At 48.3% G+C, this 18,542-nt stretch overlaps 1 protein-coding gene across 1 annotated transcript in view; it reads left to right on the top strand.

Annotated features, from left to right (window-relative positions):
- The window catches only part of EHD4 (EH domain containing 4), a 78,875-nt gene that overhangs the window by 53,307 nt on the left and 7,026 nt on the right, over nucleotides 1-18,542 (top strand). The window contains exons 4-5 of the mRNA XM_032417274.1: nucleotides 5,545-5,957; nucleotides 14,529-14,693. Coding sequence (XP_032273165.1) covers nucleotides 5,545-5,957; nucleotides 14,529-14,693 — 578 coding nt within the window. The remainder of the gene's footprint in view (nucleotides 1-5,544; nucleotides 5,958-14,528; nucleotides 14,694-18,542) is intronic.

Raw genomic sequence — 18,542 nt, 5'->3', positions numbered from 1 at the left:
TGGGTTACGCAGGTGAGCCCCAAAAATCTTTTATCCCTAAGTGGACAAGAGTAAAGGAAAAATCTGACCACTGCTTTCCACTTGTTTTGAGGAAACCGCTTCTGACTCAGGTTTTGTTGTTGTTTTTAATTGGAAGCACTTTGTCAAGAATAGATCTCTTAGGACACCTGAAACTAATACAATATAATGTTCTATGTCAATTATGTTTCAGTTTTTAAAAGCCTTGAAAAAAGAATATCTCTTATAAAAGTCCAAGGCAAAGCCCATACTATTAACCATCTCTTGTGCAAGACATTGTCCCTGCAGTTAAAGAATTTATGATCCAATGACGGAGACCCGTACATCCACCTGATTATAATACACTGTGTAAAGTATAATTAAAGGGCTTGGGGGGCTCAAAAGTGGGAGTGATTGAGTCCACATACAGCAGGGGTTGGAGCCTGGAAGATAGAAATAATAATGAAAGTTTATATTTATTGAAAGTTTACTAAGTCTTAACATTATATTGAGCACGTTAAGAGTATTTTCTCATGTAATCACTCAATAGCTCGATTTTGCAGATGAGAAAATTGGGGCTTAAGGAAGTTAAGTAACATGGAACTGAATCAAGGTCCAGGTATTTTGAAGAATGATGAGGATTTAGGCTAGATTTCTCGGTCCTACCCCAAAGGGGAAGGGCTCACCAGGGCTAAGGTCCAGTATCAGCAAAGATAGGGGAACTTTCATAAATTTAAAAATCCATCTTCAAATGAAAGCAGAGTTAAATTCCTTGTTTCCTCAGTTCTTTGATGCACCATCTAACCATCTATTGGTAACTTTTTAGAATAAAAAGAAGCTACTTTAGATGTGTTTAGACCAATAGTAATGTAGATCTATCTGTGCCATCCCATGCTTTGGTGTTCTGTCTAGAGTAGTGGTCTTTATACCACTAGGCATCGCCAACTATCTGGGAGGTTTAAAAAATGCAGACCACCAAGCCCAGCCTCAGGGATTCTGATTCTGTGCTTCTAGGGCGGGATCTGCAAGTCTAACCTTTGGCAAGCACCTTATTTGAGTCTAAGGCCTTACTTTGAGAATCAGTGATCCTTCTGAGTCACTGTTTTCTTTCAGCAGACAGACTAACATCATTAAATTAAATCATTTCTTTAAAATCAGCTGGAACTTTTTGGTAGATAACTACTTGGGTGCCTATCTTATATCATGAAGATATAAGAATTGAGCAGACCTGTTCAGCCTTAAAAATGAAGGAAATTCTGACAAATTCTACAACACGGATGGATTTTGAGGACATTGTGTTAAATGAAATAAGCCAGTCACAAAAAGACAAATACTGTATGATTCCAGTAACATGAGGTACCTAGAGTAGTCAAATTCATAAAGACAAAATAGAATGGTGGTTGTCAGGGCTGGGGGAGAGAGGAAGGGGAAGTTAATGTTTAATGAGTACTTAGTTTCAGTTTGGGAAGATGAAGAGTTCTGTAGACAGATGGTGGTGATTGCACAACAATGTGAATGTGCTTAATGCCAATAAATTGTACACTTTAAAAATGGTTAAAGTGGGGGGCACCTGGGTAGCTAGTCGGTTAAGCATCCAACTCTTGATTTTGGCTCAGGTCTTGATCTCAGGGTTGCGAGATTGAGCCCCACGTCGGCTTTGGTGCTCAGTGGGGAGTCTGCTCCAGATTCTCTCCCTCTCCCTCTGTCCCTCCTCCCCCTCTAAAATAAATAAATCTTTTTTAAAAATGGTTAAAATGGTAAAATACTAATAACAACAACTGTGTATGAAAAAAAATGAGCACACCAACCTCTCCCAGCTGTGGTAATTCTTTACTTTCTCCTGAGATACTTGGTGATTTTTTTTTTTACCTTTGATTATACTCCCTAATGTGTAACAAATAATTCCTTACACCTGCTCAATGACAAACAACACAGTTATATCTACCTGTAGTTCTTAAACTTTAAGTTCTCCTAGTTACTTTAATAGTATTTTTTTTTTTTTTTTTTTTTTTTTAAAGATTTTATTTATTCATTTGAGACACAGAGATACACACAGAGAGAGAGCATGAGCAGGGAAAGAGGCAGAGGGAGAGGGAGAAGCAGGCTCCCCGCCGAGGCAGGAGCCCGATGCGGGGCTCGATCCCAGGACCCCGGGATCATGACCTGAGCCGAAGGCAGACGCTTAACCATCTGAGCCACCCAGGCGCCCCCTAGTTACTTTAAAACAAGAAAATATAGACATGTGGCCATTCCTCCAGAGATGAGTAATGACCTCACTTATAGTAAACATATCTGGCAGCTCTGTTCCCACTAACTTTTTTATTTCAATGAAGCATTGGAGTGACATCTTTTAAAAAGACATTTAAGATAACTATTAGAAACCCAAATTTAAGTGAAAGTTTAAATACGGATACTGTCGAGGCCCACCACTTAACCTGGGTGGTCCTTGGAGGAAGAGATTCATGTCTCCGTGGCTGAATTTGAACATGTGCGGGTGCTGACAGCGATGGGGGTGCCAAATGTCTTTTGGCACTGATTGTAAGAGTATTTCTGCTGTGGGGAAAATTATTCACCAATCATGGTTCTTGGTAGCAAACCAGAGAAGCTGATTCTGATGTAAGCCGAAAAGGAAATTTTCAGAAAATCCAGTTTTGTTTCGTTTTTTTTTTTAAGATTTTATTTATTTATTTGACAGACACAGCGAGAGAGGGAACACAAGCAGGGGGAGTGGGAGAGGGAGAAGAAGGCTTCCTGCAGAGCGGGGAGCCCGACGCAGGGCTCGATCCCAGGACCCTGGGATCATGACCCGAGCCGAAGGCAGACGCTTAACGACTGAGCCACCCAGGCGCCCCCAGAAAATCCAGTTGTTCACAGAATTAATGGATAGGTTGGAAAGCTAGTCTCAAAAACTAGGTTAGGAAGCCACCACCACTGGACTCTCAATTCAGTACCTCTGCCATGAGGAAATTCTCATTTTTCGGGGCACCTGGGCAGCTCAGTCGGTTAAGCATCTGCCTTGGGCTCAGGTCATGTTCCCAGAGTCCTGGGATTGAGCCTCGAGTCTGGCTCTCTGCTCATCTGGGAGTCTGCTTCTCCCTCTCCCTCTGCTCCTCCCCCCCGATAGTTTTCTCACTCGCTTACTCGCTCACTCTCAAATAAATAAAATCTTTTTTAAGGAAAGGAAGGAAGGAAGGAGGAAGGGAGGAAGGAGGAAGGAAGGAAGGAAGGAAAGAGAAAGAAAGAAAGAAAGAAAAGAAAGAAAGAAGAAAGAAAGAAAGAAAGAAAGAAAGAAAGAAAGAAAGAAAGAAAGAAAGAAAGAAAAAGAAATTAATTCTCATTTTCCCTATAACTTTGCATCATTCCCTCAAGATTCAATACCCCCGTCTGGTGGGAGGAGATGATTCTCTGGTTCTAGATCACCTGTCTGTACCCCAACCTGGCAATGAGTAGGGTAAGGGACTGTCTGCTACACCTTCAGCATCTATGGCCCACACGGGACCCCTCGTCCAATAGGAAAGGTGTCCAGCAAATTCAACTCATGTCCACTCCAGTGTCCACACGCAGGTCTTTCGGGTGGTCAGTTCTAAAACATCTTCCTGGCTCCCAGGTCACAGAGCCATCATTCATCTGCTGAGGATCTCCTACTCAGGGTCTGGGACTATCTGATGGACCCAAATCAGTCTGGAATGACAGAAGCACCTTCGGAGGCAGTTTGTTCTGGCCCTGCAGGGACAGAACTCAGAGTGAAATCTGGACTCTGAATCTTTACATACTGCTGTGCGACCCCATGCAACAGGTCTTGATTTTCTTCTGTTCTCACCTGGCTGCTGATCGTGATGAAAATAAACTCTGGCCCACACTGACAACTACCTTTGCCCACCTTGTCCCCAAGGAATCAGGGAGTGCCACGGTGAGACAGAATAGAGAAGTAAGAAGTATGAACGGGAAACACACAAACATGTAATGACGATAAACACCATGTTCAAGGGCAGTGCTTTCCTCTGGGGAGAGTGCTTGGGGAGGGGTCCACAGGGGATTTCAGCATTTTTGGAATGTTTCGTGTTCTTTATTAAAATTGTGTCTAAATCCTTTTGTTCTTCAACTACTCCCTTTACACCTGTTCTACAAATTTATGGAAACTTTAGTCCCTCGACCCCCTTTATTTTTGAAAATAGATCATTCTCTAGATGCTTTCTCATCTACCGTAGAACCCTCAGAGTTCACCAGTATTCCAAAATTAGCGTTAATATTTTTGTATTTGTGCTGTCGTATGTATCTATTGGCTCTTGAGTATTGCTTTGTTTTTTTAACGTTTTATGTGAATGTTATCATGCGGGACATATCCTTTTGAAACTGACTTTTCGCTCACCAGTCTTTTGGAGATTTGCCTGTGTTGACAAGTGAAAATCTAATTCATCCTCACTGCTATATGGAATTTTGTTATATAAATAAAGTACACTTAAATTCTTTAAAGCATCTGAGGCAAATAAGGCCAAAGGTCAAAATTCATTAAAGTTATGTGATGGGTATATCAGCATTCATCATATTATTTTCTAGACCTTTATGTGTGTTTGGAAGTTCTCAAGATCTATAAAAAAGGGGTGATAGGACTAAAGTAGAAGTCACGAAAGGTACCATCTTGGCTCTAATTGGGCTGCGCCGAGCCTGAGCCCACAGCTAATCAGTCATAGCCTAGAGATTAAAAATAAACCTTGTGGGACTGGTCCTCTCTTGTTTGCTTTCCGCGGGCCTCTGCCTCCCCAGGGGCAGGCCCGAAACAGGCCTTGACCATGGCCGGTGAGGAGTGTTTACAGAGCTGCATGATTTGGAGCATATTGGCACGCAGCCAAAGCAAACTAAACAATTTGTTGTGGGCCTGGCCATTTTTTAAAACGAAATTGGCAAGAGACCACTTCACACAATGGCTGTGAGACATGATTTTTTAAAAATATTTACAACTTACTTAAGATATAAATAGTCCAAATGATAAATATTGGTCACAGTTTTGGGGCAGGTCATCATTTGGCCTCCTTAACCCCTAAACACTTAGCATAAGAGAAGACAGTTCCTCTTTTGTTGTGCTTACTGGGCACAACCCCAAGCGACCCCTGAGTTTTCTTCCTTCTCTACCTCTGCTACTTTCCGAAAAGCGAGCCTTTGGCAGAAGGGAAAGCTTTTGACCCAGGGCCTGTGGTTTTACAGAGCCATTGATCAAATTTGCCATCAATCCCAAGGACTGTACCAGGGGAAGTAAGATACTCGTGGGGACTAAATGAAATCACAGATCCAGAAGTAAGTGATGCCCAATCAGAATGATCATGAACACCTTTTCAGGCCCTGTTTCTCCCCAGGGAAGGGCTCCTGGGATCCTCAGCTTTAACTCCTGAATGCATCCAGCCCTAGGGGGCTCATCTGAAGTGATTTGCAGGCCATGAGGCCTCCATTGCGTCCTTGGAGGTGGCGCTCTGTCCTTGGCAGCCGCCAGCGCACCAGCACGCCCCCAGCCCTGAGCATCAGCCACACTGATGTGCCCTTCTCTCCATCTAGGCTATGACTTCTGCCAGGTCCTGCAGTGGTTCGCGGAGCGCGTGGACAGGATCATCCTGCTCTTCGATGCTCACAAACTGGACATCTCAGATGAGTTCTCAGAGGCCATCAAGGCCTTCCGGGGCCAGGATGACAAGATCCGCGTGGTGCTGAACAAGGCCGACCAAGTGGACACACAGCAGCTGATGCGCGTCTATGGGGCCCTCATGTGGTCCCTGGGCAAGGTCATCAACACACCCGAGGTGCTTCGTGTCTACATCGGCTCCTTCTGGGCACAGCCCCTACAGAACACTGACAACCGCCGCCTCTTCGAGGCTGAGGCCCAGGACCTCTTCAGAGACATCCAGAGCCTTCCCCAGAAGGCGGCCGTGCGCAAACTCAACGACCTCATCAAGCGAGCGAGGCTGGCCAAGGTGAGCCAAGGAGACACGCTGGGCAGCAGGGGACCCTTCCTGCTCTCTCCTCTCTAAGGGAAGGTGGGGGTGCGGGAGGTTCCATTCCAGGTGCCCTAGGGAATGGAAAGTGGAAAAGGTTAAGAAGAGAGCCTCAAGATCAGTATGCTTGTTTAGATTCTGACTGCTACTCTGGGATCTTTGGCAGATGATTCAACCTTTCCAAACCTGTTTTCTAATCTGTAAAATAGAGCTAGTAAGGTCATGGCATAGGATGCTTGTGAGGCTCCAGTGTGACCTCGCTTGCGGGGCACACAGGGAGGGATCGGTGCACTCACCACCTGGAAGCTGCTATTATCTTAGGACAAGGAGAGTGTAGCCAGCCGAGCCAGAGAGGTGGTGTTGGTGGGACCATTAGGGTGCTGAGATGCCACCGCTAGTCACCCTGTGCCTAAGGCACAGAAGCCAGTGTCCACTGTCACTGGGGCCAGAGCTGCCCCGGGAGGAAGGCTGGCTCAGCCTGACGCACTGAGTGTGCTGCTCTGGAGGCTGTGATGCCCCCCACGCTGGGTGGGTGTCCGCAGCATGCCCGCTGTGGCTCTGGGCTTCCCCACCGCACAGCCGAGCCTTTCGGCAGCCCCAGGGGTGTGTACCCGACGGGGTGAGTGGTCATCTGCTCGCCATCCTCAAGCACTGTCCTTGATTCTGTCACATCTCTGAAGAGAGAAAAGCGCATGACTCCTCTAAGAAAAAGTGTAGGGAAAAAAATGGTTCTTTAAAGGCTGTGTGCACCTTTCATAAAATCCTATATTCCTCTAATGCTGGAAGTGCCTCCGGAGTTTGTCTGGTGTCAGGGATCATCATCAGATGCACCCAGGAGCTTGAACCAATGTAAATTCCCGGGCCCTGCCCTGGAGCTTCTGATTCGCGTGTATGCATGTCTGCGTGTGTGTATGTGAGTGTGTGTGTGTGTGTGTGTGTAAAGCTCCCCAGGTGATTCTGATAATCAGCCACATTTGGAAGCCAGAGATCTATCCACTCCCTAATTCTGGAAGGACGAGGTAGAATAAGCAATCTCTCCAGGGTCACCTAATCCACGAGTAACAAAACTAGGATGAAAAGACAGCACTCCTGCTCTCAGCCTAGCCCCACGCCTTGTTACATCAGCTAAAACCAGTCCACAGGCCTGCCTTGCCAAATCCACTGGCACCCTGGTCAGGAAGGGAGGGCAGTTTACTTCCCCTTCGTCTTCTGGTGGCAAAGAAACCATGTCTCCTCCCTTATTCTCTTGCTGCACAGAGAGTGACTTCCGGTCTGGCCTTGGGGTCCAGCAGGCCAGCCTTCTGGAATCCACCACCACTTTGCCTCATGCAGGCCCCATTTGCTAAGCACCAGGGCCAGAGCTGGGGAGCCTAGCTGGCGGAGGAGGAGGAGGCCCCCAAGCCCCCATTACAGAATGATGAGCTGTGTGCTGAGTGGGGTGTGGACACCATGCTCTGAGGAGGGGGTCTGGCTGGGGGAGGCAGGGAGGGCTTCACTGAGGGTGACTGCTGGACAGGCGGTTGGCCTTCTCACAGCTCCTCATCGCTGCCCAGCAGCCTCCGTCTCCGTGCCAGTGTGCTCACCCAGCAGCATCACTCCTATATCCAAAGAGACGCCTGGCGCCGTCTGTCTCTGGCCCCACAGATAGGACCCCCATCTGCTCTTTTGCCCTCTGCTCACCTCCCGTCCCGGTGCGTGCTCACACATACTCCTGCCTCGCCTGGCTGATCTGCAGTCACGGTGCCCCTGTGAGGTACTATTCTTTATCCCCTCTTCCTGGTCCAGACTGGTTCCTCTCTGGTGCTACCACCATTTTTTCTACAAGGCCATAGGTCATGCTAATCAGTTTGTAAATCCACTTACTTACAGCTTCCCTGAAGTGATTTCTCTCGTGCGCTAGTCCTGGGCCTAACGCTTGGTGGCAGGAAGTCTGCTTTCGCCCCTTTGGTAGCCCCTTGGCGTGTGGTATTTCTCTTCTTCAGCTGATACATCTGAACTCCCACTTCAGGGTCCACGATACCTAACCTTATTCTATAACCAAGATGATGAATCCTGTGCTAGCCTTTGTAGATTTCAAGATTGTCTTGGAGCTATTTATAAATGCCCATGGACATTTCTACTTTACCAGTCACTGCGGAAGGCCTAGTGACTCAAGGCACAGCTGTATTTGGTCATAGGAGTAAATAAAGAGCAGAGAGTTCACAGGGAGTGCCAAGCGCCTTGGGACTTCTCTGCCCTCCTTGAGCATTAGGCCCTCTGAACGGACAGACCAGCATGGCCACAGAATGCTGCTCTGTCCTGACACTGAGAATAATGAAAGCCCTTGTGCTGATGCATGGGGTAGGGGTGCGGGGCGGGGGAGGGGGCAGGGGGCGGCAACTTGCTGAGCTTATGTCTAGGAAAAAAGCTTGTCTTTTTTTTTTTTTCTTCCTAAGAATAGTATCTGGCTTGTTCCTTTTCATAAAAGAAAATGTTTGAGGTATGGATGTTTCCAGCCTGAGCTTCTCAGTGCCAGGGTGCTCCCGGGGGCAGTACCATCCTGCACAGGGGGACAGGACACAGAGGCTCCGGCAAAGAAGGAACAGAACTCAGCACAAAGGCCTTAGCTACTAACCAATGTCATCTGCTTCACACCATCTGCCACTTTATGGCCATTTGTGAACTTGTTGCTTTATTAAACGGACAAGGAGTCACCCAAATTTTTCTCTTTGTGGTATTTATATTGCATGAAAATGCTCTTTGATTTTGGCATATTGATCTTTATTTCTCTTGATCCTGTGTTGCTTTTGCAAGCCAACCCTTACTGAGGGTCTGCAGCATTCCAGAAGCTCCACGATGTGTATTACATGTGTTATTTCATCTGATCTAGTCCATAACTGTGCACAAAGTCGGGCATTATCTTTGTTCTCATGCAAGGGAACTGAAGCTCAGAGAGGTGAAGCAACTTGCCCAATGCCTCACAGCCTGTGAGTTGCAAAATATAAATTCAGACCTTAGTTAGTTTGGCTCCTTGGTCTGGAGAGCATTCACCTGAAATGCAGAGTGGACAGTGTCTGTAGCTTTTCACTATTGCTTTTTGCGTTCATCTGTCATTCTGTGTATTCTATGAAATTGTTTATCTACAGGAACCCTGCAAAGTTTAGAGGTTTATCAAGCTGACAAACATGCAAAGGATAAGTTTTTAGATGTCACCTAGGAGGTGTCAGATCGACTTGGGGTATGGAGTGTGTCTATTTATAGAACACCTTAATTAGGCAGAATTCACGTCCCGTCCAGAAGTAAAGCATGTATGTCCTGTTGCTAATATCCTGCCAGGGTCTGCAGTGATCAAGCTCAAGGTACCATAAAAATGACACTTTAATAATTGAAAAATAGCACTCTTACCAAAGATCTCTTGAAATTTAATGATTTCCCTGCTTTTTCCATTTTTATATGTATTTTTCACAACTCTCTGTATTTCAAGGAACAAGAAAACTTTAAAGTGGATTTTTTGGTTAACCTCAAAGATTGCATCTTAATGATATCAGTAGGCATCCTTTTTTGAAGACGATTTACAATCTAAGGTGCTAATCAAGGTTCATTTCATGATTCTTTGCAGTTTTGGGAAAGCCCAAAAAAGCATTTAGAAAATGTCATTTACTTTTATTCAGCTATCACTAAAATAGCCAAATTGAGGAAATTAGGCTCTTACAAACAAACCCCAAATAAGAGTACTTAATGGAATAAATGAACAAAAATAGTGAGGACTCCACCCTTTGTAAACGTTGCCCAAGAGTAGGAAAGTTTCCCACCCCTTTAGCGATCTTCACTCAACAAAAAATGAGTCAACATTTGAGGAAGGAACAGCTAAAAATGAGAAAGAAAAGGAGAGGTCAGGGATTTTCAGCATCCACCCTAGGTCTGTGGCATTCAGTTTTGTCTTCAAAGCGTGTTCTCCACCAGTCACATGCAAAGCGCAGAGCCTAGCTTTCCGGTCTATCTGCACTGCCAATTCCTTCTGTGGAGAAGTTAGATGTTTTGAAATTCACCAAATGGGCCCAGGCTAAGGTGTGAGGATCCTTCTACAGTGGCTGACCCCACCTTCTGGGTCTCTACTTCGTTAACTGATTTTATATATATATATATATATATCATCATAAACCCACTTTTAAAATGTGCTGATCTCTTAATGTTAAATGCTCGGTGCAAGTTTCTAGCTGGGCCTCCAAAGACGCAGGTCTCCACCAGGTTGGGTTAACTTGCAGTTGAGATGGCATAGTGTAGAACCATGTTCCCCCAGCCTGAATCCCCCCAGACTGCTCCCCAATATCCAAATCCCATGAGGATTTCCAGTCCTACTGACCATGAGCAATGGAAGCTTTCAGGACTCGCTGTCTGGGGCTGCCTTCCATGCCCAGGGTGGATACATCTAGTATCACTCTGAGTACATGCTTCTCTGCCTTGGGTATGTATGAACACTTGTCACTGGACACAGTTAATGAGATTGTAGCAGAATATGTATGTTAACTAGATATAAATTCGTGTTCATTTAAAGGGAAGGACATCTCTTTCTGCTCATTGTGTTATTAGCCCAGAGAGAAACTGACATTGTGATGCGTTTGACCTAGCCCAAATCATCAACATTGGATGAGTTGGGGCTTTCCCAGTTTTATACGAGAGAAAGGGTGAATTGGACAAGATAAGAATATTCAAAAGCCCCCAGGGTTCAATGTCACTTGTGAATGAAGCGCTTGGGACCCAGATTCATCATATTACTATTCAAATACATAGAGCTTATTAATTTTTTCAGTAACGATTAATAATTCAGTAAGAGTTTATTCATTATTCAGTAAGAACTAAACCACAAGCCTTCTCTGGCATTACTAACCCTCCAACTGTGGGTCTTTGGCCGTTAGGCAATAACAAGGAACATTTTTACTCCTCTTTCCAGTACATCCAAATCCATGACCTCTTTTGATTCTCATCCTAACAACCCTGTGAGGTAAGAGTTGTCATTTCCAGTTTGTGTGTGAGTAGGCTGAGGTGGGGGACTCGAGTCACCTGGCGTTGCTCAGCAAGTGGGCAGTGGGGGCAGGGCCTGACCCTGGCCTTCCAGCGCTGGGTCTCATCAGGCCTCCCCCTTCTCCCCTTTCTCTTCCCTCTTGTCTTTCCTATCTCCCTTCTTCTCAATTAGTTTTCTTTCATTATAAAGAACAAAAGGTCTTAGATTGTGTCCACCTCCTTCCCCAGGGACCATCGCCTGGTCTGGCCCTCAGTCCTGTGTTTATCTGGAAAAACTTCTTTGACACAGAAGGGCAGGAATGTGCCTCCAGGCTGTCCCCTCTGTTTACCAAGAGTCTTTAGAAAATTACAAGGTGCCATCCTGCCAGAAGACTGCTGTCTGTACCCACATCCTACGTGGTGTTCGTAGTGGTATGTGCCATAATATATGCGTTTTTTTCATATGGGGAAGGAGACTCTAAATGACCTTCCCACAGTGTCCCTGGGACTTAGGGACAATCAAAACCCATCAAGTCACAGTTTTCCACACTGATTTTCTATAGGCACAGTTCATTTTCAGTTCCAGATTTTCAACAGCTTTAGTAAGATTTTTTAATGCATCCCCACAGAAAGCAGTTAACTCTATAAGGACAGGAATGAGGCAGTTGAATGCTAGTGACAGCTCTGCCTCACCCACACAAGGTGGCTGTGTGACCTTGAGTAAGTCATGTGAATTTCCTGGAACCGGAAGTACAATTAGAAGGGACAGGGGGTCCCTTCCAGATGTAATGTTCCATGATTCTAAGGATTATAATTTACCTTGTAACTCAACAAGCTTCTTAAAGGCAGGGCCCATACATCGTTTCTGACCCTGGGTTATTGCCAGCATGCCCATGGAAGGGCAGGAGGGGGTGGCGAGGCAGAGACAGCACAACAGGAGAGTCCCACCAAACAGGCCGGTGGAACTTTCTGGAGGTGGAGGTTGAGGCTGAGAGCAGCCTGCAACATGAGTAGGGCCCCTGAGGGTCATGACTCAGATAGTGCCAGGCAGGGTGGAAGGAGGAAGGAATTGAGGCCCAGCTTCTGTCAGGGCACCAGAGGCCTGGTGTCCAAGGACAGCCCACCATCCAGCAGTCTTGGTCATCAGCCAAAGAACACCGTGAGGGCTGAGATGAGGGAGCAGGTGCCAGGCCATGGTGGAGAGCTGTGGCAGGTGCACATCACCTGCAGTCAGGCCAGGTAATGCAGGCCCCTGGGTACCAGGCAGTGTTCAGAAACCGAGTGCCAATCCTAGTGTGGCCGGCGGCTGTGTGGGGTGTCAGCCTTCCCTGAGCACAGGCCTGGCAACTCAAAAGGTCCACATTAGTAGGTAGTGAGGGAGTCTTGGGAAGCCCTGCAGGGGTCCGGCAGCTGCCCCAGGCCTGGGCTCTGGGGGTGGGAGTTTAGTAAAAACCCTTGTAGATAGGAGACTAAGCAGCTTGGGAGTTCCTGCTTCAGTTGGGGCTGGGTCCAGCACGGGACAGGCCTGAGTATGGAAGGGAGAGGGATCCACTGGCCCAGTCCAGAAGTTCCAGGAGCACCTGGAAATGACACAAGGACAGCTAGTGGCTGCTGCTTCTCCCAATTGAGTATGGCAGCCCCTCCAAGTCCTTCGGTGCGATACAGTACCCTCCCCAGCCCCACCAAACCAAGCCAGGCATTCACTGTCCAAGGCAAGGAAATTGCTAGTCTTACCACGTATTCATTATATCCTCAGGAATGCAGTTAAAGTCTGACACTCTAAATAAAGCATTCCCAAATTTGGGGGTTCCCTTTCTCAAAGAATCATATAAATGATTTAAGTTGTTTTAATTCAAAAAATAGGTAAATAAGTATACTAGTGACAGAGAGGTTTCGACACCTCCCTTTCGCATCATCTGGTCTGAGCCCATCCGCGTTTACGATACGCACTTATTTTAGGTTTCAGATCTTAGCAGAATGTTCTGGGCTGTGCCCAGTGTGTGTCCATACACAGAGGCTCTCAGCTGAGGTAGAAGATGTCTCTGCTTACCCCCTTTATTCAATTTCCATTCTTCCACAAGATTATAGAAGTCTGTTTTCTTTAATAAAGGATCTTCCATAGCTACCTAGTCATTTTCTTTTTGTCATCACTGTTCTGTTTTTCATCCATTCCCATTTTATTTTCTTGACTTCTAAATGACACTATAGAATTCTGGCATACAAAGAGAACTTTTGTAACAAACATTTCTTCACATCCTAAAGTTGGAAATCAGCAGAAGAGTGGAAATGTTGAGGAAGGGGGTGACACAGCCGAGCAGAGCCCACCCAGCAGGGTTCACCACCCCTCCGGTGACAGTCCCTGGCCTGCTACGGCCCGCTGATCAGGGTTTCTGGAGTTTCCCCTTCGTGTACTGGGGGTCCCTGTCCCAGAGGGAGCTTCTGCCGTCTGGCATGGTCCCACACAGCTGGTCTTGTGCAGAAAGGACCTCAGTACTATCTATAGAGATCCTGGGGTTCAAACTCTCCATGGAGAGGTTACAGGAATTTTCATCTCCCTGTTCACTGGGCACAGATTTCCATGCAGATTAGCCACTTACGTCAGATCAGCCATTTGCATCAGCCTCCAGTTTCATTTCCTGGTGCTCCCGGGCACTGGCCCTGCTGAAACTTTCTTTAGGTCTTCTGGTTAATCGCCAGAACTAAGGTCTTTCTGCCCAGGCCCCACCCACCCCCCTTGCTCCCTGCGCAGACTCGGCACAGCTCAGCGCCAGAGACCTTGCCCAAGTCAGTCGCCCCACCCCATCCCCAGCCACGCACCACCGGCCCGCTTCCAAAGCAGGGAGCTCACGGCACTGTGCTGGCCCCTGGTCTCCCAGAACCTTCATCAGCACACAGGAGGTTAGCGGAGGCTCATTCTAACCCTCCGTCGGCTCCTGGCCCCCACAGCAGTCTGCCTTCCCCACTCTCTGAGATGTGCCACAGCCACACACACGGCCCTGCCCCAAATAGGGCCCACAGCGGGTTACCTCCACACCACCGTCTGCGCTCTCCACTCTCCTGGATGGCCACAGCCCTCCCTCACATCCTCCCAGTCTTCGGGGCCCAACTCAGGTGTCACCTCTTCCTGGCCCTTCTCTCCCACAGCCTTTATCTGTCACAGCCCACTCCCCTCCTGATCCTTCTGGGTGGGGTTTTCTCTGCCCACTTTCCCTCAGTGGTCTCAACCACTCCTGTGGTTCTGGCCACCACCTCTGCTCCAGCTCTTAAACCCGACACCCAGGCCAGCTCTCTCTGGAGCTCGGACTCGGCGGTGGGGGGGGGGGGGGAACCCTCTTTCCAGGCACCTGTAGACAGCGCCATCTTGGGGTCCTTCATGTACTTCACATTCTAGACGCCCAGAACAGTTTTGTAATGTAGCCCCCCAGCCCCCTGATCCTCACTCTTCTGTCTGGAGGGCCATGGCCCTGCACGGGCACCTGTTATGTGTTATGATACATTTAAGACGCCTTCCTGTTTATCTTTCTGGTGCAGTTCTAAATAGCATGACCTTACTGACATATGCCCCTTCAGGTACATGCCTACATTATCAGCCACCTGAAGAAGGAGATGCCGACTGTGTTCGGAAAGGAAAACAAGAAGAGAGAGCTTATCAGCAGATTGCCAGAGATCTACCTTCAGCTGCAGCGAGAATACCAGATTTCTGCCGGAGACTTCCCAGAAGTCAAGGCAATGCAGGTACTGGGAGCCCATTGTAGCATCATGGGCAGGTAATGGAGAGCAATGCCACCTTGTCTGGCTGGTTGCTGGGAACTCATGAGGGTTTCATGGTTTAGGAGAGAGAATGCGGGTCACCTGGGTGACTCAGTCACTTAAGCATCCAACAACTGATTTCGGCTCAGGTCATGATCTCAGGGTCACGAGATCAAGCCCCTGTCAGACTCCGTGCTGTGTGTGGAGCCTGCTTAAGATTCTGTCTTGCCCTCTCCCCCCACCCCTCTTAAAAAAAAAGGATAGAGAATGCAATGAATGCATCTTCCTAATGGTGATCCATGATAATAGGCTTCTGTGAATAAAGCAGAGATTGTCTGCCTCCCCAAAACATTTAACCAAAAAGGGACACATTTCAAGAAGTAAATTTATACAGTGAAATATTAGCCATCAAAAAGAATGAAGTCTTGCCATTTGCAACGATGTGGATGGAGCTAGAGTGTATTATGCTAAGTGAAATAAGTCAGAGAAAGACAAATACCACAGATTTCACTCATGTGGAATTTAAGAAACAAAACAGATGAACATAGAGGAAGGGAAGGAAAAGTAGAAACAGAGAGGGGAGGCAAACCATAAGAGACTCTTTTTTTTTTTTTTTTTAAGATTTTATTTATTTATTTATTTGTCAGAGAGAGCACAAGCAGGGGGAGCTGCAGGCAGAGGAAGAGGGAGGCAGGAAGCCAGATATGGGACTCGATCCCAGGACTCCAGGATCATGACCTGAGCTGAAGGCAGATGCTTAACTGACAAAGCCACCCAGGCGTCCCCATAAGAGACTCTTAACCCTAGGAAACAAACTGAGGGTTGTTGGAGGGGAGGGGGGTGGGGGGATGGGGTAACTGGGTGATGGGCATTAAGGAGGCACGTGATGTAATGAGCACTGGGTGTTGTATGCAACTGACGAATCACTGAACTCTACCCCTGAAACTAATAATATACTAGGTTACCTAAATTGATTTTAAATAAAAAATTACATTTGTAACAAAAAAGAAGTAAATTTAGGTCATGTGAAAAAATCAGATGAGCAGGCCTCTTAGGCTGTGTTCAGAGTTGTTCTGGCATTAAGTGACCCCTGTTTTTTGGAATCCCAGAACCCTAAGGGAAGTAGAGCTGGCAGTGACCGTGGAGGTCACCTCGGGCGGCACCCTCAAGCCTGGACCGCCAGGCACTGTGAGAGTACGCACTCAAGCAGCATTGCTGTTGCAGGCTCAGGGCCCTGCTCAGAGCCCAGAGGGCTCTCCGGGCGTGGCTGGACTTCACAGGCGCAGCAAGCTGTGCTCACTAAAGGTTTTGCCTACGGGTTGGCATTGGGCAACTTTGGGCCCGATGTTAGGGTCTCCCTGAGTTGTGTCTGAGCAGCCCCGATGAGCCCAAATGGGTGCTGCGTTCAGCCACCCTGGCCTGTCGGTGTGTCTATATCTACCACCCTGCCGTGGCGTTAGTAAAGCACATCAATGCTGACCACGTCTTCCCAAGCGAGGCCACCCCACCTGGCTCCTCACAGAGCCAGACTGACCACCTTTTTGTCCAGAGCAAGGACCCATCTGCCCTAGAGGCCACCGTCCTCCTGGAAAGCGGGCCACACAAACTCAGATGCCCGTAGCTAGTGAGGCAGGCCAGGCAAAGAAAAACCACATCGCCCTCTTTGATTCTCTCTTGTCTTCCCACATTTGATGGAGATGTGGGTTCTGGGAAATGGGACTCTCCCAGGAGGAAAACAAGTGTGCGAGTACAGTGAGAACTTGTGGGGGCCGGTTGGGGAATCTGTGCCCCGCTTCACTGTGTGGAAAAGGCCGGACCTGCCCGGTGGGAACACAGGCCTGGATGGTTCAAAAGAAGCTGCAAATCTAGATTTGTATGTAAAGTCCCCTGGTTTTCAACTTGTAGCTCAAACTTTCAAAGAGTACTACCTAGGCCAGACAGAGCATCCTGCAATTCTGGCCACACCCTGGAGACCTCCAGGTACCATTTTCTGCCCTGAGCCACAGAGAAGGACGGGGCTAGAAGAGTGGTCGAAGATACGCAGCTGGAAGGTGGGCCGGCAAGCTGCCTGGCTGCCTCAGGAGGGCGTCGGAGGAGGAGAGATGGAGCAGTGGGGGCAAGGATCAACAGGCAGCAGGAGGGGGACGCTTCGGCCTTGAGGGGTTTTGTAATGTAAACTTTCTATAAAGGACACACTAACATAGGAGTGGGTCATACTTACTGTTGAGGTGGCAGGGTTCAAGGTGATAAGAGCATGGAATATATCATGTGGTCAGATACGACTTAGCTGGCTTCAAAATAAATCCAGAACATCTTTTTTCTTCCAGAAATGAAATAGGTAGTCCTGTACTCAGAGGATGAATTGGGGGGCGGGGGATGGTTCTGATCACAAGATGGCTAATTGGAGGGCTACTGGGCCTCGGGAGCGGTCTTCCTGGGCAGGCCCGCCTTCACGCCCTTGGGCTATGCCCTGCCCCCATGAGCAAACCGAGGGACAGCTGTCTCCTTGCATCCTTCAGATATTTTTTAAGGGAAATTGGTTTCTTGACTGCAATGAAAGCTAAAATAAATACACAGTGCACACTATGGCCTAATGGGGCTTCTGTGGCTCATTAGCCTCATGAGCTACCACAGTGCCCCACCCACAAGAAGGTGCCACTCCCAAGACCTGAGGCACCCCTGAGCCCAGCAGGAAGCCACTATAAGCCTCCTTTACAGGACCTGCACACCTGTCCGCAGGTGACTTCCCATAACACAGGTAGCACGCGGCGACCAGAGCTTCTCACGGCCGTGTTAGCCTCGGCTCAGCCACGTCAGAGGAAGCCCAGGCCTCTCTGAGCTGGAGCAGGGGGGCAGTCCCTGGGGAAGAAGACAAGGAAGCCATGGGCCCCTGTTTTAGCATCTCGGGAGAGGCCTTAGCACCATCAGTAGACACCTGAGTGCCCCTAGCCCTTGCAGTGAGGAGCGCCACCCGACGGGTACCCTCATCTGCCCGTGTTCATTTACTCACTCACCAAGAAATATTAATTAAGTGTACCATGCCAGGCACTGTTCTAGGTCCCTGGGATAAATCCGTGAACAAACAGCACACATCCCTGCCCCTACGGAGTGTATGTTCTGGATTCCAGTATTAGCCACTGCGACTGTGGCTGGCAATGAAGTTTTGGCAGCCAAGCCTGATGTTAGGACTTGTGCTCTTTGTCACAACCCTAGTGCTGGGGTGCTTCAGTGTCATTCATTTATTTATTCAGTGGCTCTCTCCCTCATGAGGCTCCGGAGGCCAGTGACCCATGTCCTGGCACCGCCATATCCCCAGGGGGGTAGCAGGTGCCCAATGAACAGTTAGATGAGCTCCTTGGCAACTTAGTGTGTGTGTATATCGAGCAGGCTGGAGGATAGTGAAGTTCTCGGACCCTGACCTCGCCCTGACACCCACACGGCTTATAGAGAGCCCAGCAGTTTTCAGAGCAAGTCCCTGGAAGCTGGAAGAGGACTCCTCCTTGGGAAGCTGGCCAGGCCCTGACCACACCACCCCAGTCCCTTCAGGGACTCCCCAAGGAACAGGGCAGGCCTGGAGGCCCGTGACCTGCTGGAGAAGCAGCCTGGGTCTGCCCTGCCCCCTTTCGGGAGGGAATCCGACTTACCACACGGAAGGGTCCAGCCTGGAGAGTGAGAACACTAGCAAGGCCCCTTGGATCGAGGACTCAGTTTCCCTCCTCGGAGGGCCCGGCCCCCTCAGCTGACGAGGGGGCAGCGTTCCCACGGCAGAGGGCAGCAGAGCCGTCGCCACCTGCTCAGCCTGACTAAACTGGAACATGGCTTCTGGTGAACGCG

The sequence above is a fragment of the Phoca vitulina genome, unplaced genomic scaffold (genome assembly GCF_004348235.1).
Source record: "Phoca vitulina isolate PV1807 unplaced genomic scaffold, GSC_HSeal_1.0 scaffold20, whole genome shotgun sequence".
Lineage (NCBI taxonomy): Eukaryota > Metazoa > Chordata > Mammalia > Carnivora > Phocidae > Phoca > Phoca vitulina.
The sequence above is the reverse complement of the archived record's forward strand: the minus strand, read 5'-3'. Positions and strand labels throughout refer to the sequence as shown.